Source organism: Rana temporaria, chromosome 10 (assembly GCF_905171775.1).
Source record: "Rana temporaria chromosome 10, aRanTem1.1, whole genome shotgun sequence".
Classification (NCBI taxonomy): domain Eukaryota; kingdom Metazoa; phylum Chordata; class Amphibia; order Anura; family Ranidae; genus Rana; species Rana temporaria.
Window position 1 is genome coordinate 121,255,297 of NC_053498.1, and position 27,316 is coordinate 121,282,612.

Below are 27,316 nucleotides of genomic sequence, written 5' to 3' on the forward strand. Positions count from 1 at the left end.
CAGAAATGCAAATATTTAGGCAGGTAAAATCATATATATACATACACACTAATTATATATATATACATATATATATATATATATATATCTCACACACACACACACATATTCTCTGAGTATTTAGGAGTTTGCCCGGAGTTCAGCTTTATATTTGCAATGGGCACAAAGCTCCTGTGTGCTAAGCCAACCTACAGATGGCAAAAAAAAAAAAAAAAAGGAAGAAGTTTAGCTCAGCATGTATACTTTTCCACTCCACAGAAATCTATTTTTTTTTTAACTTTGTTTTTTATTAAATTTTAATTTGCACATACATAATGAAAAAAGAAAAGAAAAAAATTTATATTTATATATATATATATATATATATATATATATATATATATATATATATATATATATATATATATATATATATATATATATATATATATATATATATCATACATATACATATATACACACATATACACACACAAATTTCCCTTCCCAGTGGAACTATACTTTACCATATTTACCCGTGCCTTTCATACCCCTCCCCTATTTTTTATTCGACAGGTTTGAACATTTTCTATTGATCAGCAGCTGCAGACAATGATCAGTGCACTTTGATAAACGTAGGTGTCAAATGTAGAGGTAATTGAAATCAGAACAGAGGGTTCAAGTGGCAAAATATTTCACAAAGAGAGGAGCAGGAAGTTTCTTTTGGACGCTGTAGAGTGAACATCGCTTATACTCGCATGGCCAGTCATTCCAGGCATAGCGGACTCCTTGAGCATCAGGGCATCCATCAAATGAGATGGTGACTCTTTTTGGAGATATAACCAGATAGGAGGCCGGTACAGGGACCCACTTGTAGCTTTTGCCTTTGTCAGTGCTGCAATATACCTGGAGACAAACAAAGGGGAGGTCACCGTTATAACAAGCACATACTATTTTGTAGTCACAATTTTCAAAGCCCTAGTCAATTATGAAATATCCTAATAGTATTAATAATATCCCAAATCATTTGGCTTTGAATAGATTAGGAAAGGCTTGGATCTTTTGTCCGGCTAGACTCACATTGGTGCATTTGAATCTTGATACTTTAAAGCGGTTCTCCACCCTAAAGTGGAGTCCCGCTGATCGGAACCCTCCCCCCCTCCGGTGTCACATTTGACAACTTTCAGGGGGGAGGGGGGTGCAGATACCTGTCTAAAGACAGGTATTTGCACCCACTTCCGGCCCGGCATTCACGGGCAAAAGACGGACATTCCGTCACATCCCGTCGCCCCCCCCCCCCCCCCGTTGTGTGCTGGGAACACTCGGCTCCCAGCACACAGCGGGAGCCAATCGGCGGGCGCGGCGCGACTCGCGCATGCGCCGTAGGGAACCGGGCAGTGAAGCCGCAGCGCTTCACTTCCTGGTTCCCTCAGCGTGGATGGCGGGGGGAGCAGCAGAGAGACGAGCGATCACTCGTACTCTGCTGCGATCGGCGCTGGACTCCAGGACAGGTAAGTGTCCTAATATTAAAAGTCAGCAGCTGCAGTATTTGTAGCTGCTGGCTTTTAATATTATTTTCCCCATGGCACATCCGCTTTAATGCACTTTTAATGCTCACCCATTAAATTCAGTGGGAGAAACGTCCCACTGTCTCTCTCTTTTGGCATCTATGATTTACTTTTATGCTCAACGCCTAATCTACAACTATTTTTTGTACTTGCTGGCCAGCAATGATATAGGAATTTTACTGAAAGACCTTAAAGCGGACCTTGGCATGTCATTTTTTATTTTTTTTGGGAGTAGGGGCTTTGGTAGGAGTGGGACTTCCTGTCCTACTTCCAACTAGGGATCGCCTAGGTGACTCCTCCTCTGCCCCTAAGCAGCCCCTCCCTCTAGGCGATCTCCTGGGACACGTGACAGTTCCCAGGAGATCGCCTCTCCATTTGGGGAGCGCAGCGCGGCTCGCGCATTCGCAGTGTGTACCCGGCTGTGAAGCCGAAAGCGGTCACGGCCAGGTGCCCAGAATGTAAATGGAGGCGCCAAGGAGAAGAGCGAGGCTTCATGCGGTAGGAGTGGGACTTCCTGTCCTACTTCCACCTAGGGATCACCTAGGCAGCCCCTCCCTCTAGGCGATCTCCTAGGACACGTGACAGGTCCCAGGAGATCGCCTGTCCATTCGGGGAGCGTAGCGCGGCTCGCGCATTCGCAGTGTGTACCCGGCTGTGAAGCCGAAAGCGGTCATGGCCAGGTGCCCAGAATGTGAATGGAGGCACCGAGGAGAGGAGCGAGGCTCCATGCGGCCGCATCGCTGGACCGTGGAACAGGTAAGTAAGTGTCTATTTATTAAAAGTCAGCAGCTATACTTTTTGTAGCTGCTGACCTTTAATAAACAGTAAAAGGCTGGAACTCCGCTTTAACAAAATAATGGGGTGGGCAAATACATGGCAAATGAGGTTTAATGTGAAGAAACGTAAAGTGATGCACTTCGGGGCTAAAAACAAATGCAAACTAATCACTAAGGGGAGAACCTTAGGCTGGAGAAAGATCTGGGGGTCCTAGTTAAAGACAGACTTTATTTTTTTTTTTCCCCCCATGCTAAAAAGATAAAATTATAATCGTGCCACTTTATAAAAACTCTGGTTGGGCCACATCTGGATTATTCCATCCAGTTCTGGTCACCAGTACTCAGAAGGGAATTGATGAAGAGAGTCCAGAGAAGGATGAATACAGGGATTGGAGGACCTCAATTATGAGGAACGACTTCAAGCACTACATTTATTCTCGCTGGAGAAGAGACGCTTGAGAGGGGACATAACGATTTACAAATACCTCAATGGTGACCCCAGCATAAGAACAAACTATTCAGTCTCAGGGAGTGTAAGAGGACATGGGACTACACAATGAGATTGGAGGAGAAGAGGTTTAACCTAAAGCTGCGCAGGGGGATTTTCACTGTCAGGGCGGTAAGAATGTGGAACTCTCTTCCACAATTGGTGGTGTCCACAGGGAGTATTGCTATTTTTAAGAGACTTCTGGATGTGCATCTTAGTGAACACAACATACATGGATATGGGAAATGATTTAGACACCGACACATGTTCACCTACATAGGTTGAACTGGATGGACTATTGTCTTTATTCAACCTTACCTACTATGTAACTATTATATACATAAATCACTCATCCAAGGGCTACTAAAACATTTCTCATGGTTTTACATCTGTTATAAATAACAAGGAATTCAAAGTCTGGGACCTGGATCCCCCACTTATACCCCCAGCACAAGCACAGTACCACACCACCCCCCCCCCCCCCCCCAAAACAAAATTGTCTGACCATATATGGTTTGATCCTTGAACCATTAATGGGCAGGCTGAATGTAACAAATTGAGCGATCAACTTGGGTACAACCAGCCTGCCGAATTCGCTTCTGATTATCGCAAGCGGTTGCTATAACCGCTAGCAATAATCACCGTCTTCTCCTGGCGGGGACGGCTTCCCCCCCATGGTTGCAAGAAAGAAATTAGCACTGTGTATGGTCAGCCCAAGTCAGGTGATATACAGTGATTAAACAGACTATCTGTACAAAATTTATCATCACTTCTTCCCTCCTTACCTCAAACATATTGTCGCAGGTTCCAGTCATTAGGAGCTTCTGGTCGTATGTAATATTCATGTACAGGTATTCATAATAGACGTCAATACGAACTGGAAACGGACCCTGAAACTGGACTTCTTTCTCGCCGTAGGCGATGGCACGTGCCCCCAGGTAGAGCCTGTACCCCACCGTCCCTTTATCCCGTGGGTGAACACTGGAAAGGAAAAACCACTTCAGTACAATTTGAGGTTAAAGCTGAAGTTTTCTGCTGGTTGAATTTTAAAAGCCACAACACACACCTCTAGATCTTGCCTTGGTCCTTTGTCAGCTTATTTGAGGTACTCACTAGATTAGAAAATCGGAAATAAACTAGAAAATGCATTTCCTGCAGAAAATGTGTGGGAATGCTGAATTGCTGAGCCCACACCAAAGCCATTCACCATAACCACTACACTATCTTTAGGACATACAAGCAGCATTCCTTCAGTACTTATAACGCCTATTTTTGATCATTAAAGGGGTTGTAAAGGTAAAACACATTTTCCCTAAATAGCTTCCTTTACCTTAGTGCAGTCCTCTTTCACTTATTTCATCCTTTGGTTTTGCTTTTATATGTCTTTATTTCTTCACTTCCTGTTCTTCTGTCTGTAACTACACACAGTGATGTAAGGCTTTCTCCCTGGTGTGGAGAAAGCCTCTTGAGGGGGGAGGGGGTAATCAGGATGTCCAATAACACACAGCTCCTTTCTCTATCTGCAAAGTAGAGCGTTTCCTGACTTGCCTGGGCGCCCCTCCCCCCTGCACTGAGGTAAAGGAAGCTATTTAGGGAAAAAAAATACCCTTCAAACAAACCTTAATAAATCCACAACAGTACATGCTATCGAAACAGCGACTTCACCGTTAGAAACACAAAGCCTTTGTAAAACGTATCGGTATAAAATTTATGTAGATAAAAAACGTAAAAATGTGGGCATGTCAGCGATTTAAAAAAGAGGTTCTGTGTGCGTTTTGATTGAAAATGTATAGGTTTTTTTTTACATGACAGTCAATGGAAGAAAATTTGGAACTCTTGTCATTTAGAAGCTCCATCAACCAAAAGTAAAAGGTGCATCACAAAACTGAGCACATTGCCTGAAACCAGACAAAAATACCTACGTTTTGATATATAAATTGTGTATGACAAGTAGATCTTGAGAGGGCAATTTGTTCCCCCTTTATAAAAGAGAATTTTTTTTTATAGCTCCGTGCTCTCCTGAACTTTGCACTCTGTACTTAGTAGAATCTTAATCTTTTTCTCTTTATATATCACACACTTCTAATCTTTGCACTCTGTATGTAGCACACCTCTGAAGTCTGCACGGTGTACGCAGTGCACTCCTGAACTCTGTTTGCAGTGCGCTCTTCACTCTGTATGAAGTGCACTCTGAACTCTGTACCTAGCACTCTCCTAAACTTTACACTCTGTACTTGGGGTACTCCTGATCTTTACACTCTGTACGCAGTACACTCATGAACTCTGTATGTACTGCACTCCTGAACGCTACACTGTGCAGAATGCACCACTAGTATTTAATAATGCCCCATTAAGACTCTCCCACTGTTAGGCGGTGGAGGTGTGGTTAAGGTCCTGCACTTATTTTCTGAGAAAAAAAAATCCCTGCCTATAGTATGTCTGCAGTCTCTGACCATCTCCTGTAATGTGTCGGCAGTCTGACCATCTCCTGTAATGTGTCGGCAGTCTGACCATCTCCTGTAATGTGTCTGCAGTCTCTGACCATCTCCTGTAATGTGTCTGCAGTCTCTGACCATCTCCTGTAATGTGTCTGCAGTCTCTGACCATCTCCTGTAATGTGTCTGCAGTCTCTGACCATCTCCTGTAGTATATCTATCACTAAATAAAATGCACAACCCTTATGTCTGGTTTATTTTTGGCTGCCTGCTCTGCTGTATATAGGTATTCCTCGTTATTTGCAACCCAAGCCTCCGATTGGCTGAGAAGATATCTGACTACTGTAATCAAAGAGATATTTCAATTCTAACCAATAATAAAAGGCTGCAGGAAGCCAATCAAAGGCTCAGGCTGTGAGTGGAGGAACCTGGGCCCCCATTCTTGTGTGCTTAAAGTCCACAAGTTAGGGGGTGCAAATTACTTGCCTTGCCCCGGGTGCTGATAACCCACACAGGGATGTATTTAGGTTTTGTGCTGCCCTAGGCCTGACTAAACTCATGCACCCCCTAATTTAAATATGACCCACCCCTTCCTGTCAAGGCCACACCCCTTGTGGTTTAAGACCCACCCTGAAATTTTCAAGTAGGGACACTAGTTCTGATGGCCTGGGGGGGGGCAATGGATTCCCTTAATTTGCATAGATTTCCTCTCACTTCCTGTTTGGTTATGGGGCAGGAAGTGAAGGGAAATCTCTGCAATGGGACAGGGATGGTAAAAAAATTTGAAGCGACGCCCCCCCCCCCCCACAGTTGCAGAATGCCAACCGCCCACATACTGGAAGCAGATTTATGGGGGTGCTAAACTAATTTGCCTAACAGTGTAGCGCAAGCCGGCGGGGACACTGTCTGTGCTGCACCCCTGCAAAGTGCTGCCCTAGGCCTGGGCCTTGTTGGCCTAGGCCAGGATACAGCATTGAACCCACGCTATGCCACTGATCTAGATCATCAGCATGTGCCTTCTCCTTTAACTGTCCAGGTACATGACAAGCCTTCTGGCACTGTGCGACAGAACTGTGTAAAGCTTAAGACTGGGTGGGCAAAAATAGAATTACTTTGACAGGTAAAACAGCTGGCATACAAAATTAATTTGTGGATTTAGCGGTATTCAGCTTTTTCATATCAGAACTTCATGACACAGAAAACAGATCTGTAAGAAGAGAAATGCATTCCTTTTATCTGACCTGCCGTACGGTGACTTTTCATCTCCGAGGTCCATTGTCACAGCCATGAATGTGTTTGGCATCTTTGAATTAGGTGTGTAGCCAAAATCTGCAGTCTGGTGCCATCGGATCACAGGATAGTTGTCTTTTTGTTTGGCTTTCTGGTATGTAGACAGCTAGGGAACCATGAACAAAAAATTGTTATATTACAACAATACAATGTCTGTACAATCAACTTTAGATTTTTCTAAAACTGGGTAACATGAGCACCTACCTAATCTATTTAATCGGTCTGTATCCAATCAGGCAGGCCCTTGCACTATATAGTGGTTACTAGATCTAAAGTAGATTGTACAGCGGCTGCTGCAGGGAGGAGGGAGCACCGACAATGACTGGGCCATGGGAGCCTATGAGTGATGTCACCACTCCCGAAATTCACAGCTGCTGTCAAGTGCTCCCTTACACAGGGGAGCCAGAACTGCAGGATCACAGCAGTATAGGTAGGAGGAAGAGCGGGGACACCAACGATACAATTAGAGAGAGTGCACCAACAAGAATTTCTTTTTAGGTTAAAATGCTGGTTAGTGAGGCAGCCGCTGGCCCCAGCCAGAAGGGAAAAGGTCACCCTAAAATTTCCACACTTTTTGCAGAGCTCTGCCTCTCTCCCTGTGCCGTTAATAAAAGAGGGAAGGGCTCTGCCCAGATAGACAGTCTGCATGAGAAGAGACACAGACATATCACAGGGCAGCCAGAGAAAGTCTTGCCTGCCTCTAGGAACCTTTCACATGTAGGGGGATGAGAGAGAGATGAGAGAGACTATATTACACCAACCAATGGGATGGTATCTGGGTGGGCCGCTACATGTATGTGGCCCCAAACCCTTTCTAAAGCAGCCCAATCATTGGCTGGTGTAATTTAGCTGCTGGGTCCCGCCGACCCCTGACATTGAGCTGACAGCTCCTCTCTCTGTCCTCTGTTAGTTTCACACAGTTACACTCGGCTTCGTGTGAAACCTGCCAGTGCCACCGCCAATCAGTGCCATCTGACAGTGCCACCGCCAGCCAGTGCCAACCACTGCCAGTCAGTGTCACCCGCCACTGCCAGCCAATGCCACCGCCAATCTGTTCCAATTGCCAGTGCCACTGCCAACCAGTGCCACCTGTCCCAAACTAGTGCCATATGTCAGTGCCACCTGCCAGTGCCATCTGTCAGTGCCAGCCAGTGCCACCTGCTAATGCCAAACCAGTGCCATCTGTCAGTTCCAAAACAGTGCCACCTGACAATGCCAACCAGTGCCACCTGCCAGTTCCAAACCAGTGCCACCTGCCAGTGCCAATCAGTGCCATCTGTACTGAGAACATCAAGTGTGTGTTAGAGTGACAGGAGTAAGCAGGAAGGAGTAGAGTGGGTGAGGGTTTTTTTTTTTTTAAATCTGCCTAAAACAATCGGCCACAAAAATCGGCATCATATATTGGCCATCGGCCGCCCCAATTTCTAAATATAGGCAACGGACAGAAAAAAATCCATATCGGTCTACCTCTACTTTTTTCCCCCTGAAAATCACGGGTGCGCTTTATACGCCGATAGTGCACCTCTGAAGGGAACGATGGCTCACACATCCCTGAGGCCAGGAGGGCCATCAGGTCAGGATCGGAAGACGAACCCCGCCATCTCATCTCCTGTTCACCTCGGCTCTCACGTCACACACACAGTCCAACCTCCACCACCGGCATTGGACCAGTGTTCTGTCTATTACAGGAGCTGGTCCAATGCCAATGGTGGAGGTGGGACTGTGTGTGTGTGACTGTCAAGTAAGAGCAGAGTAAACAGGAGAAGATAGCTTGGTGATTTCCTGCACAGTTCAGGCTACAGTGAGGAGACATGGTTCAGGCTGCAAATAGGCATGGAGTTGAAAAACTGCATCAGGCTGCAGATTGGCATTGATCAGGCTGCATTGATGGGAGGTGGGGAGGCTGCAGATGGGCACTAATCAGGCTGCATTCATGGGCACTGACTCGCCAATTAATACGGTAACTGCTATGGTTATATAATAAATAAAAATACTGTAACTTAAACATTGGTCAAATTAAAGTAACGCCAACACATAGGGAGTGTGGACATTACAAATCGTTCTGGTAAGGAATGAGTGGTAGATTGTGGAGGGGAGGGGGTCTGCCTCCTTGGCAATAATAAAAATTCCCCTGGTTGTATTAGCCTGGTAACCGGAGCCCCCACGTCTCATGAGATTCAGGTGTCGGGAGGACCTTCTTGTGGACTAGGCCTGTAATCACTGAAAAATTAGAGGCCTCTCGTAAATATGTAAGTGAAGGATCCCAGAAGGCACTTGTAGTTACTGGGGTTTGGACTCCCCAGCACAGACTTTACTATAGGCCACGGTATGGGAACTAACCCAAAACACACAACCCCCACCCCCACACCTTCCAGGTATTTAAACTGCAATCTAAGCTCAGGACTCTTTTTTTTTTTTTTTTTTTTAAGAAAGTAGAGTTAAAAAAAAATGTGTTACCTGAACAAAGCCAAAGGGGAAGATGGGATCTGTCTGGCCGAGGGAGCCCTCATGGAACCTACGTCTCCAGTCTGAGATGAGGGTCGGAAAAGTGCAATTGTACAGATCCGTGTTAATCTCTGTGTTCTGCTCCCCTGAAATCAGCACAGAAGACAACTTGGTACAAGGTGACAATATCATGGTAGTGATCCAAGTGAAACTTGCAGTGCCGCTCAAAGAGTATATAGGAAATTCCCCCCCCCCCCCCCCCGCTGGTTGCAGTAAAGGGACAAAAACGCATAACAGCATGGCTGGAGTGGCACTGGCTGAGGCCACATTTATGCACATACTAATGCACTCTGTTGGTGAGCAGCATGGGCGTCCGCTGAAATTTTTTCAGGGGGGGGGGGCGCACTTTGGCAGCGACGTTACACATTCGTATTTTACCCTTTCGACCGCTAGCGGGGGTTAAAAGTGCCCCCATGTTAAAATGTAAAAACACCCCACTGTGCCCCCTGCATCTTTCAATACCTTTGTCACTACTGTGTACCCCTCCCCACAACTGCCCCTCCGGACCCCTTTACATTACACAGCACCTCACAGCTCTGGGCCCCTTTACATTACACAGCACCCTGCATCACTGGCCCCCTTTACATTACACAGCACTAGGGGTGCAACGGTTTAAAAAACTCACGGATCGGATCATTTTTCGGATCAGCAAATAAAAATAAAAAAATTCTCCCCCACTGTAATATACACATCTCCCCCCCCCCCCCCCCCCCACTGTAATATACACATCTCCCCCTCCACTGTAATATACACATTCCCCCCACTGTTCATCTCCCCCCCCCCACCAACTATAGTACCCCCTCGGTGCAAACACCCCCCCCTCCTCTCAGTACAAGAGATCACGGTCACTCATTTGTACAATGGCCAATGCCATGATAGAGCTTTTATAAACAGGTCATACTGCAATCATGGAATAAGATTTACCTTGATACCATATTGCTCCTTTAATGGTCATGTTGATGAGGGGGTGAATCATGGCATTCCACAAGACTGAGTACATGGATGAACTGGCAACCATCATGTCAAAGAAATTAAAACTTTTAGAAAAAAAAAAAAAAAAGGATGCAGTTAGTGTACAGTATAGAAAAAACAAAATACATAATGAGTAAACGTCTATTTTTTATATAAAAATGGTAAGCATACACACGGCAGGACTTTTTTCAACAAACTTTCCCAAAATCACATGGTTTTTCAGCTCCTTTCTGATCTTTACCGCCACCCTTTGGTCAACTTCTGCTATTGTTGGTTGATTTTAACATTGGTTCTGAGCATGCGTGTTTGTACTTTGGACTAAAGTCCGATGGACTTCTGTACACACGATAGGACTTTGCACCGTAGGACTTTTGTTGCCGAAAAGTTTGTCCGTTTTCAAAGCAAACTTTTGTCCGATGGAGTGTTCACACGGTAGGATTTGTTTGAAAACCTGCTCATTTGGAAGTTTGTTGTCAAACAGTCTGATCGTGTGTATGGGCCTTTAGTCTACCCAGATTTGTGTGTTGTGAATACATTACTCACCTGTATGAATTGTCTGCTGCATTTGACAGCCCACATTTTTTCAGAGCAGTTTTCGATGACCAAGCCTCAACCGGAGTGCCGCTATAGGAGGATTCCACCAGTCCTATTGGATATTTCAGCCTGTGTGCCAAATGCCGCCCAAACACCCAGCAAACAGCCGAGAAGTAGGTGAAGTTGCCTTGTCCGAGGGTTCCTTTTAAAAAAAGAAAGCAAACAAAACCATTAGCACCAGATTGTCAAAATGATAGGTGAGGTTTAACCCGCTTACATACTTTTACCTTCCCTGGTCCTCCCGTGATAAGACCCGGCATCAGATCCCTGCCCTTCCCACACACTCCTGACAAAGGACTGGCCAATCGCACACCACGCTGTCACTTACGCAACAATGCCACTCTCAGCTAGAACCATGCAGAAAGATTTTCCAGCTTGCAGGACCCAATCTAGGTGCCAGCGGAGTGTGATTGTCACTGGGCTACGACAATTAAGCCCCTTAAAAACCCACCACTCCCCTTTTTTACTGAGGAGGAGGAAACTCACAATCTTGGTAACAACTATGATTTTAGAATAAATGTCTGTAAAATGCACTGCCAACACGGGTATATTCAAAGATTTATACTATAGTAGCGCTCTTCACGTAGAACTATGGGCAAGGGAGGGTTATAACACTTGTCAGATTTTTTTTATCACCATCTGTGTCCCATTGGGGAGATTTCCCTTCACTTCCTGTCCCACAGCCAAACAGGAAGTGAAAGGAAATCCCTGAAAATTATGGGAATTCCTTGGGGACCCCCGTGTCCCCGTTGGCAGATTTATCCTCTATTACTTTTCTGGGGACAACCCAAACTTTGGGATTTTATTTGCAAGACTGGTAAAATCGGACAAAGTTTAGAGCTACTTTTTACTAAAAACCAGTCGTGTTGATTCTTCCTCATTGACATTACCTCCAGAACAGGAGCAGATAACTCATATGATGAGTCCAGTTACATAATTTCAATATGTGTTATACAAGGAGAGCCTCACCGGCACTTGGAAGTGACCACTGCAGGTCCACCTTGATAAGATCTTGGAGTTCTACATCAGACTGTTCTAGGGAAGCTGCGAATAGTCGTATATAAGGGTAATCAGAGGCCATCTTCAGCTCTTCACTGGCATTGAACATCTGTTGGCAAATGACATTTCTTTTACTTGATACTGTACAACATTCCTGCAGAAACTAAGGCCTGGTTCACACTATAAGGCCTTACACACCAGGGCTGTACAGTCAGATCCTCACCTGCCATGAATAACCCCCCCCCCCCCGAAGATTGAGGGTCATAGTTCGGCGACCTGGGGGTCACAGAAACCCCAAATTTGGGGGTAGGTAGCTGAATTTGGGGCTTCTACGACTTATGGTTACAGAGATACGGGGCTCCTTGCTCAGCCTGTCAGAAGCTACATACAGAGCGGCCAGTTTAAATACAAGCTGGTACAATGTTTGCAGCAGACAGAGGATGAGCTCACAGTGCCTCTCCTCGTCAGAGGCACTGAGTTCAATGGACAGCTTGGAGCCTTGGACCAAAAGGTAAAGTACCATTGGCCCAATAAAAATGCTGCAGTAGAGGCACACCTGCAGAATCATAGAAGGGGGCATGTATCTAAAAGACACCTACTCCCTTCCAGCCCAGCCCTCTTAACTAGAAGGAAAATACATGAGTTTATTGGTATAAGATTTACCCACAATCCCATGTTTTTCTCACGCAGTTAAGAGGGAGAATGAAAAAAAAAGGGGTCACAATATGGGGCCACTTTCCTGGGATTGCGGCCTCCCTAGCCCAGGTTATGGGATCAGGTGGTTTAGCTGGCTAAGGGTTAATTAGGCAGCACCTGCCCCTTTAAGGGGCCAGAGGGGAGCTAGCTAGGAAGAGCAAATGGGGGCCCAGGGAATGTGCTGGAAGGACGGGGAGAGGCTATTTAAGGGCCAGCAGGTGCCGGGGAAACTTCCTCTTGCCAGGTGGACAGCAAGGAATCTGTAGAACTTCCTTCCCCCTGCCCCAGTCGCGATTTTTTGCTAGAAAATTACTCAGAGCCTCCAAACATTATATATATTGTTTTAGCAGAGACCCTAGGTAATACAATGGTGGTCATAGGATTGAGTGACATACCTGCGATACGGTCATCTCCATATTGCTCTGTCCACTGCACAGCCAGACATCACCAAATAGGATGTCCTTCAGGTAGATGGTGGTTGTGTTGGTTGTAAATTGTTGGGCCACCAAGTGGTAGGGACCTCCATAACCCATGGCGGGCAGCATCAACTTCCACACCCCTTCATCTGAAACATAGATAGGTGTACAGAAATATTTTATTATGCAGGGATTTCTTGGAAACTGATGTAAAATGAAATCACAATGATACTCAGAAAAAATAAATACAAATAAAACAAACAAACATTGTACAGTGTCGCTGAGAGAAGCCAAAAAATGAACCCAATGCATGGGTTGGCCCTTTCCATACAAAGATCAGATCTTTCAGGCCAGGTTCACGCCTATGCGAATTGAATGTGCGCTTCTCCGCATTCAATTCGCATAGCAGGAAAATGTGACTTGCTCTCTATGGAGGCGGTACACATTTCCGCAGCGGGTCTATTGCAGTGTGCCGGAAAAAAGTGTGCCTTTTTTGGTGCGTTTCAGCCCAAAATTCAGGCTGAAATCGGACCTGAACCGGTGAACCAGCACGCACCGGACCCCTGCTGTGTGTTGCATGCGGTGACAGTTTGAACCCAGCCTAAAAGTGACAATATCAATCAATGGATTCTCCATATGGGTTGTCTTGGTAGAAGAGAAAAATCCCCTCCCACCAACCCATATACAGGTTTGCCAAAGAAGGGGAGAATTTTGAGCCCATAGGTATAATATAAATAATCTTCATCAACTTAGGCCAATATGTATTCTGCTACATATTGTTGGTAAAAAAAAAAAAAAAAAAAATCCCAATAAGCGTATATTGCCTGGTTTGCACAAAAGTTATAATGTCTACAAACTATGGGATAGTTATTTATTTTTACTAGTAATGGTGGCGAACATCGATTTATAGCGGGATTGTGGTGGACAAAATTGGACACTGACACTTTTTGGTACTAGTGCTAAAAATATGCACGGTCACTGTACTAATGACACAGGCTGGCAAGGGGTTAACATCATGGGCGATCAAAGGGTTAACTGTGTGCCTAGCTGCTGTTCCCGCTACTATAATCCCAGTGCCCTGGGACCAATGACATAAGAATTCCAGGAGACTGGACATAGGACAGAATTACATGACCTAGGTAAAAAAAAAAAAAAAGGAAGAAGAGGATATAAAAGTTGCTACACAGTTCGAGAACAAGCACTACAGATTCCATTCCACTTACCATTGATGGTCACGGCTGTCTTTGAGATAGTTAAAGATCCAGGTCCCAATCCAGGTTCCAATCCGGGTTCAAGTGATACTGTCAACTCGGCACCAGGCTCACCGTACCCCCAGACAACGGCACGTGCCGGCTGCTGCTGCAGAACCATGTGATCTCCATAGTACGAAGCAAATCGAAATGTGCAATCTGGAATATAGAAAACCAGTAAAAGTCTCAAGCAAACTTCCATATCCAGTAGAAATGTGGGGTCAGCCGGCCTGCATGTCATGTACATCCTCAGGATTCACCAAGTAGGCGGTTAGCGTCTCACCAATTGATAGCTCACCCCCAATATAAATTTTTGTTTTTGACTAGTTCACAATCTGTTTCAAACAACATTAGAATGTTCCCACTTCTGCTGTAGTGTACATAATATATATATATATATATATATATATATATATATATATATATATATATATATATATATATATTAAGGTCTAGCACGGATGGAGGGAGCCCCTCCCAATGGTGGTAGGAGGTGTGCAGACTCAGAAACGCAATGCACTATATTACCAAAAGTATTGGGACACCTGTCTTTACACACATATGCACGTTATTGGTGTCTTATAGCTGGATTCAGGTAGGGATACGCCATTGTAACTCTGAATCTACGCCAGCGTAAATTTAAGCGTATTCTGGAAACTAGATACACTTAAATTAGGCTAAGATACGAGCGGCGTAAGTCTCCTACGCCGTCGTATCTTAGGGTGCAATTTTTCCGCTGGCCGCTAGGTGGCGCTTCCGTTAAGTTCAGCGTAGAATATGTAAATGACTAGATCCGTAGATTCACGAACGTACGTGCGCCCGTTGCAGTAAAGATACGCCGTTTCCGTAAGAGGTACTCCGACGTAAAGATAAAGCTGCCCCCTAGGTGGCGTAGCCAATGTTAAGTATGGCCGTTGTTCCCGCGTCGAAATTTTAAATTTTTACGTTGTTTGCGCAAGTCGTCCGTGAATGGGGCTGGACGTAATTTACGTTCACGTCGAAACCAATACGTCCTTGCGGCGTTCTTTGGAGCAATGCACACTGGGATATGTACACGGACGGCGCATGCGCCGTTCGTAAAAAACGTCAATCACGTCGGGTCACCACCCATTTACATAAAACATGCCCCCTCATCCTCATTTGAATTAGGCGCGCTTACGCCGGCCCCATTTACGCTACGCCGCCGTAACTTAGGAGGCAAGTGCTTTGTGAATACAGCCCTTGCCTCTCTGACTTACGGCGGCGTAGCATAAATACTATGCCGCCGCAAAGATACACACATGTACCTGAATCTAGCTAGGAGTCTGTAGGGTTCAATATTGAGTAGGCCCACCATTTGCAGCTATAACAGCTTCAACTCTTCTGGGAAGACTGTCCACAAAGTTTAGGAGTGTGTCTATAGGAATGTTAAACCATTCTTCCAGCAGCGCATTTGTGAGGTCAGGCACGGATGTGGACGAGAAGGCCTGGCTCACAGTCTCTAGATGTTCTATTGGGTTGAGGTCAGGAGCTCATGTGTAGCTCTTTATAAAAAAAGGTTGAGTTCTCCTGAAAATTGATACAGTTGCTGACATATTGTAGATTATTGTCACAATTGTATTAATTTGACTTGTAAAGTCACTTTAGCCATTTTCAATGAATTCTGACATGCAGTCACAGCAGAGGACGGCACTCAACTTGCAGTAAACCAGGGCACGGGTGGGTGAGAACTGCTAACAATACAGGTACAGAGACACAACAGGCTCTACAATCCCGAATAACCAGTTATTGATTTATCTAGTGACATCCGCACAAAGGAAAGCAACACGCAAAAAAAAAAAAAAAATATTAAATCACCTTAACCCCCTTACTTTATTTGCAACACACTGATTTGGTCCAACCAGCAGAAGTGTCAGGGCTTCTACAGCTTCAGGAAGGCCATCGGATGCCATCTGCTGTGATCAGACCATGTAGTGCCAGGCCAAGCGATGGTCACCTTGGGTTGCAAAAAGGGCAGGACCTGCAACCTTCAAGAAGCGCACAGGTTATGGTGGTGCTAGTGGTTGCACTTTTGACTGCCGCTGCTTAGGTGCTAAAAGACCTTCTTCTAGCACTGCTAGTCATTGATTGTTATTACACACCATATCCCAACTAGGGTGACTACGTGTCCCGGATTGCCCGGGACAGTCCCGCATTCTGCAGGTCTGTCCCGGCACCTTCACTCTGGGACAATACAGTGTCCCGGAATGAAACTGACACAGGTCCCAGCATGAACCCCTCAGAGCTTGAGATGTGACACCCCCCCCCAAACTAGTGAAGAACTACAGGTCCCAGCATAGATCTGTGAAATCTATGGGGTCACACCCTTAGATCTCATGGGTTCATGCGGGGAGTTTCAAAATGGGGGTGGGGGGGTCACATCTTTAGATATCAACGGTTCATGCTGGGATTTGTAGTCCTTTACTTTGGGGGGGGGGGTGACCTCCCCAAAGTTAAGGACTACACTTCCCAGCATGAACCCCCCCCCCCCCCCAGAGCTGAAGATGCGAGACCCCCTGCCCCCCAAATAGTGAAGAACTATAGGTCCCAGCATAAACCTGTGAAATCTATGGGATCACACCCTTAGATCTCAGGGGTTTCATGCTGGGTGTTGTAGTCCTTCAAATTGGGGGGGGGGGGAGTCACATCTTTAGATATTAGGAGTTTATGCTGGGACTTGTAGTCCTTCACTTTTGGGGGGAATGTGACCCCCAAAAGTGAAGAACTACAGGTCCCACCATGAACCCCTCAGAGCTGAAGATGCGACCCCCCCCCCCAACTAATGAAGAACTACAGGTCCCAGGATGAACCGGTAAAAACCATGGGGGGGGGGGGTCACAATTTTTTTTTTATAAAAAGTTATCTTTTTATAAAGGGGGGGGGGGGTCCCTGAATGGCAGTTTGGAAATGTGGTCACCCTAATCCCAACCCGCTGGAAAAACTTGCAGTTGCAGATCCCATGTATAAAAGGGAAGGAAGCTTTGACCAGGTTTCCACCGCTATCACATGATTGAGTCACACAGACGTCTGAGGTTGTCTGATGATCTCCACATTCTAATAGCCGTATAAGACCCCTACACATTACAAATCGGCCGTGGGAATTGCTGAACTTTGACTATCCACACTCATTGCAGGCAAGATCATGTGACACCAACCTTCTCTCCACAAGCCAAACAACGTTGTTTTGGCACAGTAAATGTTAAAACCTGGACAAAGTATAATCCAGGTCTCCATTTAAAGGCTTGGCTGGAGTCACACCATTACGTGTGCGTTTTCGTGTATGCTGGTAACATGCGTTCTACATGCTTTATTGGTTACATCCCATTCATTTTAATGGGCCTTCAACGCAGAACAACTAATCTGATCTCACAGTGCATAGATGTTATTATACATGTGGTTAAAATAAAAAAATATAGTCAAGCATGTTTTAATGAGGCTTGTTCAGAGCCGGTGCAAGGAACAAGGGGCCAGATTCACAGAGGAGATATGACGGCGTATCTCCTGATACACCGTCGTAGCTCCTGTCCTATCTATGCGGCTGATTCATAGAATCAGTTCCGCATAGATAGGCCTTAGATCCGACAGGTGTAATTGACTTACACAGTCGGATCTTAGGATGCAATACTTCGGCCGCCTCTGGGGGGAGTTTGCGTCGTATTCCAGCGTCGGGTATGCAAATGAGGATTTACGGCGATCCACAAAGGTTTTTCCCGTCGTTACGTTGTCGCTAGTAATTTTTTCCCGTCGCAAATTTACACCTGCTTTAACATGGCTTAACTTTAGTCGAGCCATGTTAAAGTATGGCCGTCGTTCCCGGGTCGAATTTCAATTTTTTTTTGTTTTCGCGTAAGACGTCCGGGAATAAGAATGGACGCTACACACGTCGCCGTTCTAAAAAATGACATCACATCACGCAAAGCACGGCGGGAATTGCTAAACCGAGCATGCGCAGTACGTCCGGTGCGGGAGCGCGTCTAATTTAAATGGTACCCGCCCCATTTGAATTGGGCGGGCTTGCGCCGGACGTGTTTACGATACACCGCCGCAAGTTTACAGGTAAGTGCTTTGTGGATCGGGCACTTACACCGAAAACTTGCGGCAGTGTAACAGAAAACGTGAATCTGGCCCAAGATCCTTTAGCACTCAAAGTCAAAAGACCAAAGTGCGACGACCCCCCCCAACCCTGCTGCAGCACCCATCTATTCGGCCTACCTCTTGGCCCCACCAATCTGTATATAAAATATACAATCAGACTGATAAAAAAAAGAAAAAGTTATGCCTATATTGAATAACAGTTGTAACATGAGACTAAGGCCGCGTACACACGACCGAGAAACTCGACGGGCGAAACACATCGTTTTCCCCGTCGAGTTCCTTGTTCGGCTGTCAAAAAACTCGTCGAGCCAAATTTGTCGAGGAAATAGAGAACATGCTCCCTTTTTGGCTCGACGAGTTTCCCGACGGGTTTCTCGGCGAAAAGTGTACACACGACCAGTTTTCTCGGCAGAATACGTCTCCCATCGAGTTCCTTGCTGGATTGTGCCGAGAAAACCGGTCGTGTGTACAAAAAGTACAAATCAGGTGAGCAAAACTGAACCAGGAAGTCTAAATATTATTTTTGCCTCACTGGCTTGGGAAAGTACAGATTTTATGCTGGGGCCCATACACAAAATATCAAACAACTGCATACCGACCCCAGGTTGTGAACCAGGAACTAAGAGCAACAAACAGATGAAAAAAAATGCCTCTAATCACACAAAGTCGGGGCACTGTGCAATCATATGCAATTGCTCCTTTGCACTACTCATGTAGCTCACACCATAGGCAGCGGTTTGCAGGGATCAATAAATACTTTTAGGCTTGGTTCACAATGGAGAACGCAGAGGCTCACAGCAGGAGTCCGGTGTGTCGGATTTTAGCCCAAATTTTTGGCTGAAGTCGGACCTTAAAAATGGACCAAATGAAGCAATTTGCACGGAAGCCACGGCAGAGATGTGGGAAACGGCTCCAAAGATGGCCAGTCACAATCTCCAGCTATGCAAATTGGATGCGAGGAAACCCACATCCAATTTGTAATAGTGTGTACCCAGCCTTAGCGATTGATCATTAGCAATTTTAGTAGTACTACTACATAGTTGAAGGTAAATCTAAAGGAAATTGAACAAATAAAAAAAATTATATGTGTGGCCAGTGTAACAGTTCTGCAGCACAGCAACCTGCTGAGTTCCTGGTGCCCAACCCTGCAGCTCTTTGACACTTCGGCAAGTCACAGAAGAACTCATAAAATTGTGCCATGGTTTCGGAATTTGCCTGTAAAAACAAATTTTTCTTCATCTGCAGAAGCAATGCAATGTATTGTTTTTTTTTTAACACAATGCTAATTCAGACTCGAAATAACACAGGGTTTTATTTTTGCTTCACAAACTTCCAGCCCGGTCTGTCTGGATTCCTTGTTGCGATTACAAGGCTGTAATACACAAAATGTTGAATTGTCTTGTCCCCTACAATGCTCTGGCTATAGGAAATGTTTATTAGAAAAACTCCCTCAGACCCGGTTCACACTGGGGCGACTCGTCAGGCGACACAGCCGCCTGACAAGTCGCGTCCCATTGTAGTGAATGGAACCGTTCTAATAGGAGCGACAGAAGTCATTTTGCAAATCGCCTTAGAAGTCGTCTTCAGGTCGCCTGGCCGAGTCGCCCCCGAAGTCGTGCCGCCCCTGTGTGAACCGGCTCTCACTATAATGTAGCGATGGGTTGCTACTTGTTACAACATCCACACATTTCACCTTGCTCCCAGACCTCCATTAGACATACTTTTCAGTCAATGAACAGTCTTTTGCTTGTTTTTATTAGGGGGGGTTAAACTTGGTTGGGGAAAAGGGACATGGAATGCCCACCATAGGATCAATTAGTACTTTGTAAAAAAAAGTAACTACGTCACACTTAGTAGAACAAGATGGTTGACCTAAACTTGACAGTCTTACCTCAGAAACACTTCTTCCTCACTACATACCTCAACAGACTGTTACCTCAGAACACTTATTCACCTCTTCCTCCAACACACTACTTCACTGTCCAAGTCTTAGTAATACTGGGCCAGATTCAGGTACAATGACGTTACTCCTCGGCGGCGTAACGTATCCCATTTACGTTACACCGCCGCAGGTTTACAGCGTAAGTGCCCGATTCACAAAGCTCTTACCTGTAAACTTGCGGCGGTGTAACGTAAATCCGCTCGGCGCAAGCCCGCCTAATTCAAATGGGGCGGACACCATTTAAATTAGGCGCGTTCCCGCGCCGAGCGTACTGCGCATGCTCCGTCGGGTGCATTGCGCTAAATGACGTTGCAAGGACGTCATTGGTTTCGGCGTTAACGTAAATGGCGTCCAGCGCCATTCACGGACGACTTACGCAAACGACGTGAAATTAAAAATTTCAATGCGGGAACGACGGCCATACTTAACATTGCTTAGAACACCTAGGAGGTAGCCCTAATTTTACGATGCGTATCTCGACGGAAACAACGTAAATTTAGATCGACGGGCATCGCGGACGTTCGTGAATCGCCGTAACTAGTCATTTGCATATTCTACGCTGACTGCAATGGCCTCGCCACCTAGCGGCCGGCCTAGAATTGCATCCTAGGATCCGACGGTGTAAGTCAATTACACCTGTCGGATCTTAGGGCTATCTATGCGTAACTGATTCTATGAATCAGCCGCATAGTTAGGACGGGCGCATCACAGAGATACGACGGCGTATCTCTTTTGTGAATCTGGCCCACTGTCTTTTTTTATTTTTTATTTATTTTCTTTTCATATATTTGTTTATTAAAAAAATGTTTTCCAACATTAAAAACAAATAAATACACATTATACAAACATAATTACATAGTCTCAATATAACTCCTATTATAAAATCAGGCTGGTGTCTATATTAATAATAGGTTATAATTACATTTCCCCTTATTTCAAACATTTCCTTCCCAATCCTATACCTTCCATCGTCCCTCTCCAGCTTAAACAACCTAGCAAGAGATAATGAAGGGACAAGGGGAATGGCAGCCTCTAGCCCCCCTTTTCCTCATGGGAAAGTGGCGGGAGAACAGTTTTCAGGTTCCCCTTTGGAGCCCGACGCTCTCAGGGGGGATTTGAGCGGGCTCCCAGGTCTGAGGGGAGAAAGGTATAGTGACCTCTCTGTGACCTGTGAAAGCCCGCTCAAAAATACAGGTCAAATCCAGTTAGGCAGGTCATCTCTCTGGCCGCAGGGAAAGCCCACGCAAAGTGGGTTCAAACTAGCCAGAACTGGCCTGATTTGGGGCTATATAAAGAGGGTTCCGTAGGAGGGAGCTCAGTCGCCTCAGAGGACAGAAGAACTGTGGTGTTCTCCCTCCCCCCCTCCCCGTTATGTCGTGGCTGTTATGTGGTTGGGTCACCTTTGCATTTTTGCAGAGGGGGACAAATTTTTAATATAAGATTATATTTTATAATAAAGTTTAAAAAAAAAAAAGGAAAAGAAATTATGCTTATGCTGTTTTTGTCGAGTGCATTGTTTAAGGCTCCATTCACATCTAGGCGGACGAAATCGTGGCGTTTTGTCGCCGCAAATCGCGGTAAAAATAGCGGCGTTTTGTACCGTGATTTGCGCCGGTATTGTCCGCCTAGATGTGCCCCAAGATGACCCCCTCTATGGAGATGATTCCCATCTCCTAGCCGAACGCTCGAAGACGCCTGAAAAAAAGGTCCGGGACCTTTTTGCAGGCGACAGGCGTTCGGCGTGGAGATGTGAACCATCTCCATAGAGGGACATCTGTTTTCAGCCCTCTGGCGGCAGCGGCGTAGCGCTACAGGCGTAAAAACGCCTAGGTGTGAATGCGGGCTAAGTTGGAGTTGGGTAATTTGTTTGCAGCCTGAGCCGTAGTGGCTAGGCTTGCTAAAGTTATTTATATATTTATTACCATCTTAATTTATTGTTTACCCACTAGTTATTTGTTTATTTAAAACCAATAATAAACAACCGCGGCCTTTAATATCTAATGAGTTGTCTGCTGTAGTTTTTTCTATTGTAAGGTTTTAAGGGAGTTTTATTTATTTTACTGTCTACTTTCCCATAAGCTAGAGAGAAACAGACACAAGCAAAAAGGGTATAATGGAAAGATGGAGTTGGATGATGGAATACCAAGGAAGGCCCAAAAAAAAAAAAGGGGTGTATATTTCTTGGGAAGGCTTTCCCTCCTAGCCCTATAAATGTGAAAAAAGTTCTCCATATAAATGCCATGTTATGAAGGAATATAAAAAAGATAGAATGTACATGGAAAGAAAGAGGGAGGGGGGACATCCCTCCACATTTGGGAGGAAAATACACAGATTTCATCCCCCTCCATTTCCATGTCTAGATTTAGAGGGACTCCAAATCCCTGTGTTCTTCCGTATCTACTTAAACATCCAGCTCCTTGAAAACTTTCCATGTACTCCATATCTTATCATATCCTGGCCTACTGTGGTTGTGGATTGATATTAGTTCCTCCATCCTACTAATCCTATCTATTTCTTTTATCCATTCTCCCATTGATGGGGTTTTCTTTTCCTTCCAATTTTTTGGAATTAGTGCTTTAGCGCCATTCAATAGGTAAGGGACCAGAGACCTTCTATACTTTTTCCTAGCCATCCCATACAATGGAACAGACAATGCCAAGGATCTTGTCTCACCTCCCGACCACTTATCCTTTTATTTTTTTTTAGAATCTGTACCCAATATACCTGTATCAGGGGGCATTGCCACCAGATATGGGCATGTGTACCCTCCATCCCACACTCTCCCCAACATAAAGATGATGTTTCACCATTAATTCTATGGAGTTCCGTTGGGACATAGTACCATTTGGTAAGAAGTTTGTAGTTAATCTCTTTTACTTTTGAGTCCGTTGATGTAGAATGGACCAGATCTAACTTGTCTCCTTTTCTTTTTCTATCTTCTGGAATGTTTTGGTTTAATTCTTGTTCCCAACCTTCCAGTGTTTTCAGTGTGCCAGTCTCTCCATTAGATATTTGAGATCCCCTGCCTTCCTGTTCCTCCCCGCACTATAAGTTTTTCCCATGGGTTTAATTCCTTCATATCTCGTAGGGGTTTCTGTAGTGTACCTACAAAGTGTTGGACCTGTCTGTATCTCCATTCATCTCCTGGGGTTGGTCCATATTTTCCTCGCAATTCTAGCAGAGAACACAGGATATTATTTTTAATTAAATCCTTTAGTCTCAATGTGTCCGAAGTTGTCCATCTCAGGTACATGCCCCCCTCCCTTTCTTAGTAATACTGTCATGCCATCAGAACATGGACTAGGCCTCACTCTCAATAAGTCCCAGTGTAATTACTTGATGACCTGTTGTAGGCCGGGGGCCTGCAGTACCCTTTTGTGTCAGAAATCGATCTTCTTGAGAAGAATAGAAGGTGATGGACTAATGATCCCTGTAAGTCTAACCAAATCGATTTGACACAAACTCCACAGTAGGGTGACCACGTGTCCCGGATTGCACGGGACAGTCCCGCATTTTGCAGGTCTGTCCTGGGTACCTTTATTCCAGGACAATACAGTGTCCCGAAATTAAAAAACTGACACTGACTGATTTTTGGGAAGGGGGGTGTCCCTGAATGGTAGTTTGGAAATGTGGTCACCCTACTCCACAGTCTTTCCCTCTGGCTCTATATCCAGCTCCCCTGGCAAGTCTCCTCCAGATCTCTCCACTGTGCTTTCCACTCACCGACATCTGCCCTGGATCGTTCCTGAATGACTTTACTCCAAGCGTGCGGACCAACTGTCTCCTCCAGCTCCTGTACACCTCTCCATGACCGTGTAAGGAGACCCCAGAAAGGAGGTTCCCTCAGGCACGCCAGTCTAACACTCCATCATCCAGTTCACCCAGCCGACAACTCCTCCCCCAGCAGGCTGACCATGGGTATACGTAGGAGGCCTGCCCCCTATCAATCCTAGTTTGGGGATTGTTTAGAGATCCTCACATGCACCCCATGTCACTCCAGCTCTCTGCCCTGACCGTTTTCCAGAACATTCTCCCTGGAAACAGAGGAGGCGCCCAAGAGTTGAAGTAAATGTCAGTCACCCACTGCTACACTAAACATCTCCCCTGCCCCCAGATCAAAACAAAACAGGCCTAGCTCACAGCATAGGCCTGCTTAACCTCTTCAGATCCGCGCTATAGCCAAAAGACGGCTGCAGCACAGACCTGAATTGCCGGGAGGGCGTCCCTGGACGTCCTCCTGTTCGAGCGGCCTGCGCGGCCCCTGATCAGCGAGTCAATGAAACTGGATCACAGATCAGAGTAATGTAAAAAATTTTTTATAAATAAATATGTGAAAGTGTGGTGTGCATTTGTATTCAGCCCCCCTGAGAATACTTTGTAGAACCACCTTTCACTGCAATTTCTGTCTTTTTGGAGATGTCTCTACCAGCTTTGCACATCTAGAGAGTGACATTCTTGCCCATTCTTTGCAAAATAGCTCAAGCTCTGTCAGATTGGATGGAGAGTGTCTGTACAGCAATTTTCAAGTCTTGCCACAGATTCTCAATTGGATTTAGGTCTGGACCATTTCAACACATGAATATGCTTTGACCCATTGGTGTATTTAGGTTTTGTGCGGCCCTAGGCCTGACTAAAGTCGTGCACCCCCCAGTTAAAATATGACCCACCCCTTCCCTTCAAGACCACATCCCTTCCTTTTTAAGGCCCACATGGTCATCGCCATGACAGGAGGGCATCTTTTAATTTGGGGAGAGAGTGGGGGGGGGGGTTAAAGGGCATCTTTTAATTAAAAAGAAGTATATAACATTACATTCTGTATACCTCAAACATGTACAGTATGCTGTTTGTTTGTTTTTTGGGGGGTGTACTTATGGTATTATCGCTATTTTTCACCTGGCTTCCGGGTACTAGCTCCCGCGGGAGTAGGCGTTCCTATGCAGTGGCGCAATGTCCTCTGAGACTTTGCCCAGATGATTGACGTGCCTGTCAAAAACTTCCCCCCGGCAGATAAGGCGCGTCGCGAGTTTCCGTAACTAGCCGAACTCCGAGTCGGCTCTATACGGCACCTGCGCAGTCAGCTCTATACGACTCCTAGTCGGTGCGCAGGTGCCGTATAGAGCTGACTCGGAGTTCGGCTAGTTTCGGAAACTCGTGACGCACCTTATACGCCGAGGGGAAGGTTTTGTCAGGCACGTCAATCATCTGTCCCAGAGGACATTTCGCCACTGCATAGGAACTCCTGCTCCCGTGGGAGCTAGTACCCGGAAGCCAGGTGAAAAATAGCAATAATACCGTATGTACACCCCCCAAAAAACAAAAAAACAGCAGTATGCACATGTTTGAGGTATACAGAATGTAATGTTATATACTTGTTTTTTGGGTGAACCTCCGCTTTAAGATATTTGTTAAAAAAAAAAAAGGGAAAAAAACATTAATAAATATTTGAAATAATATTTGAAAAACATTTATCATTTTCCTTCCACGTCACAATTATGTGCCAATTTGTGTTAGTCCATCACATAAAATCCCAATAAAATACACATTTATGTTTTCGGTAACATGACAAAATGTGGAAATTTAAGGGGGTATGAATACTTTTTCAAAGCACTATATCAAATGTGGCACAAATAATTTTCAAAAGGGTTGTAGGGAGCACAAATGAGGAAGAGTTGATTTGTAAACGGGCAGTAATAGTAGTGATCTTCAGCAGTCTCATGTAATGCATCTCTGGCCACGTCCTGCAGAATTGTCTGGCAGTTCCTGTAGGATTTAAAATTCACTGAATATTATTTACAAACCTTTGGTTATGTCAGGGGCCACACCTGAGGCCCCCTTTAGGCTCGATTCACACCTATGCATGTTGTTTGAGAGTTTTTGCTGCGTTTTCGCCACACGTTTTTACCACGATTTTTTTTTTTTATCATTTTTTTTAGCCGCCATTTTTTTTTTTTACATTTCCTTTAACAACCTGCTATAAACAGGTTTAAAAAAAAAAAACGCAAACCGCAAATCACGGCGAAATACCGGTATTTGCGTTTTGGATGCGGGTCCATTGAATTCTATTACATGCAAAACGCTGCTTTTTGCGGGAAAAAAAGTCCCCGACCCTTTCCAAAAACGCAGAGGCACAAAAAAGCATTGATGTGAACATGTTCCATAGGAAACCATTTCTGCAAAATGCATAAAAAAACGCATTAATGTGAATGGAGCCTTAGCAAGTAAGCTGACCACCCCTGTGCTAAGCTATAGCTGGGAGGGAACCTAGGCAATGTATACAGAGTGGTAGACTGTTGGTACCTGCACTTGTGACAAACGACAGTCCCAGCAGCAGGAGTGACACCAAAGTCTTCATAGCAGCAGCAGCAATTTTCCGCCACCAGGAAACTTCTTCATACAGCAACCAAGGCAGGAGGGCTCCTTCCACTGCCTACAATGAGATGAGAAAGGGAAGACTTCCTATAGAGAACACAAACAACACTGAGACCCTGCTGAATGTGCATGCTACACCTTTTGCCCTACTCACCCCAGCCACACTTCCTTATTATGGTGTCAGCTGACTTCCCTCCTCCTCATGTCAGTATACTCTGTTCAGGGTGGAAACTGTCTATAACCGCCCAGAAGCCTGACTTTAACCCCTTACCATCTCTACATGCCGCAGTTGCATGTGTTTATAGAGTGCATTTATTACACATGCACTCGGGGGGGGGCTCCAGACACCAGGGGTCCCATGCTGGAGACCAAATCCTATGTTGTATGAAAAGCAGATACAACATAATGAGAAAGGCTTCCTCAAAAAAAAACAAAAAAAAAACATTTACAGTCCAATAAGAACACACACTGTTATTGGCATGATAAGTTGCTGCTTCACGCAGGTAACCACACATCCATGCAATTACTTGCATACAGGGATGGTGTGAACACAAACCACCGCCATCCATCCATCCCTGTGTGCGTATAAATAATCAGATTTGTGGTTACCAGCATGTATGTAGACACTCATTGATTTGTACAGATGTACACACCTGTCACTCCTAGGCAGGGATTCTGATAAGGCAGTAGAGCCGGTGTCTTGTCGAGCTAGTTCCCCTATCTATATGGTTCCCTGCTTGACTGCGCAGGCGCAGACGAAGCCCACGGAAATCTCCGCTTGGATTGTGCCTACGCAGTCAAGGAGGAACCATATCGATAGGAGGAACCATATCGGCAGATCACAGGCCCTCCTATAAGGCCCCGTACACACGACCGAACATGTTTGCTGAAACTGGTCCGCGGACCAGTTTCCGCGGACATGTTC

At 45.4% G+C, this 27,316-nt stretch overlaps 1 protein-coding gene across 3 annotated transcripts; it reads right to left on the reverse strand.

The window, feature by feature from the left end:
• Positions 1-490: 490 nt before the first annotated feature.
• Positions 491-26,606, reverse strand: LOC120915558 (sialate O-acetylesterase-like). 3 transcript variants are annotated; one of them, XM_040326142.1, is made up of 11 exons: positions 26,546-26,606; positions 26,320-26,449; positions 13,941-14,126; positions 12,697-12,866; positions 11,576-11,714; positions 10,556-10,748; positions 9,965-10,077; positions 8,993-9,126; positions 6,487-6,641; positions 3,596-3,791; positions 491-885 (listed from the first exon to the last, which is right to left on the reverse strand). In XM_040326142.1, the coding sequence occupies exons 2-11, from the start codon at positions 26,372-26,374 to the stop codon at positions 658-660; spliced, it is 1,569 nt and encodes a 522-aa protein (XP_040182076.1). In that variant the 5' UTR covers positions 26,375-26,449; positions 26,546-26,606; the 3' UTR covers positions 491-657. The 3 variants fall into 3 exon arrangements, with proteins under 3 accessions (XP_040182076.1, XP_040182077.1, XP_040182075.1); XM_040326143.1 differs by lacking the exon at positions 26,546-26,606 and having other exon boundaries at positions 9,965-10,047; positions 26,320-26,511; XM_040326141.1 differs by lacking the exon at positions 26,546-26,606 and having other exon boundaries at positions 26,320-26,510.
• Between the last annotated feature and the right edge of the window lie 710 nt (positions 26,607-27,316).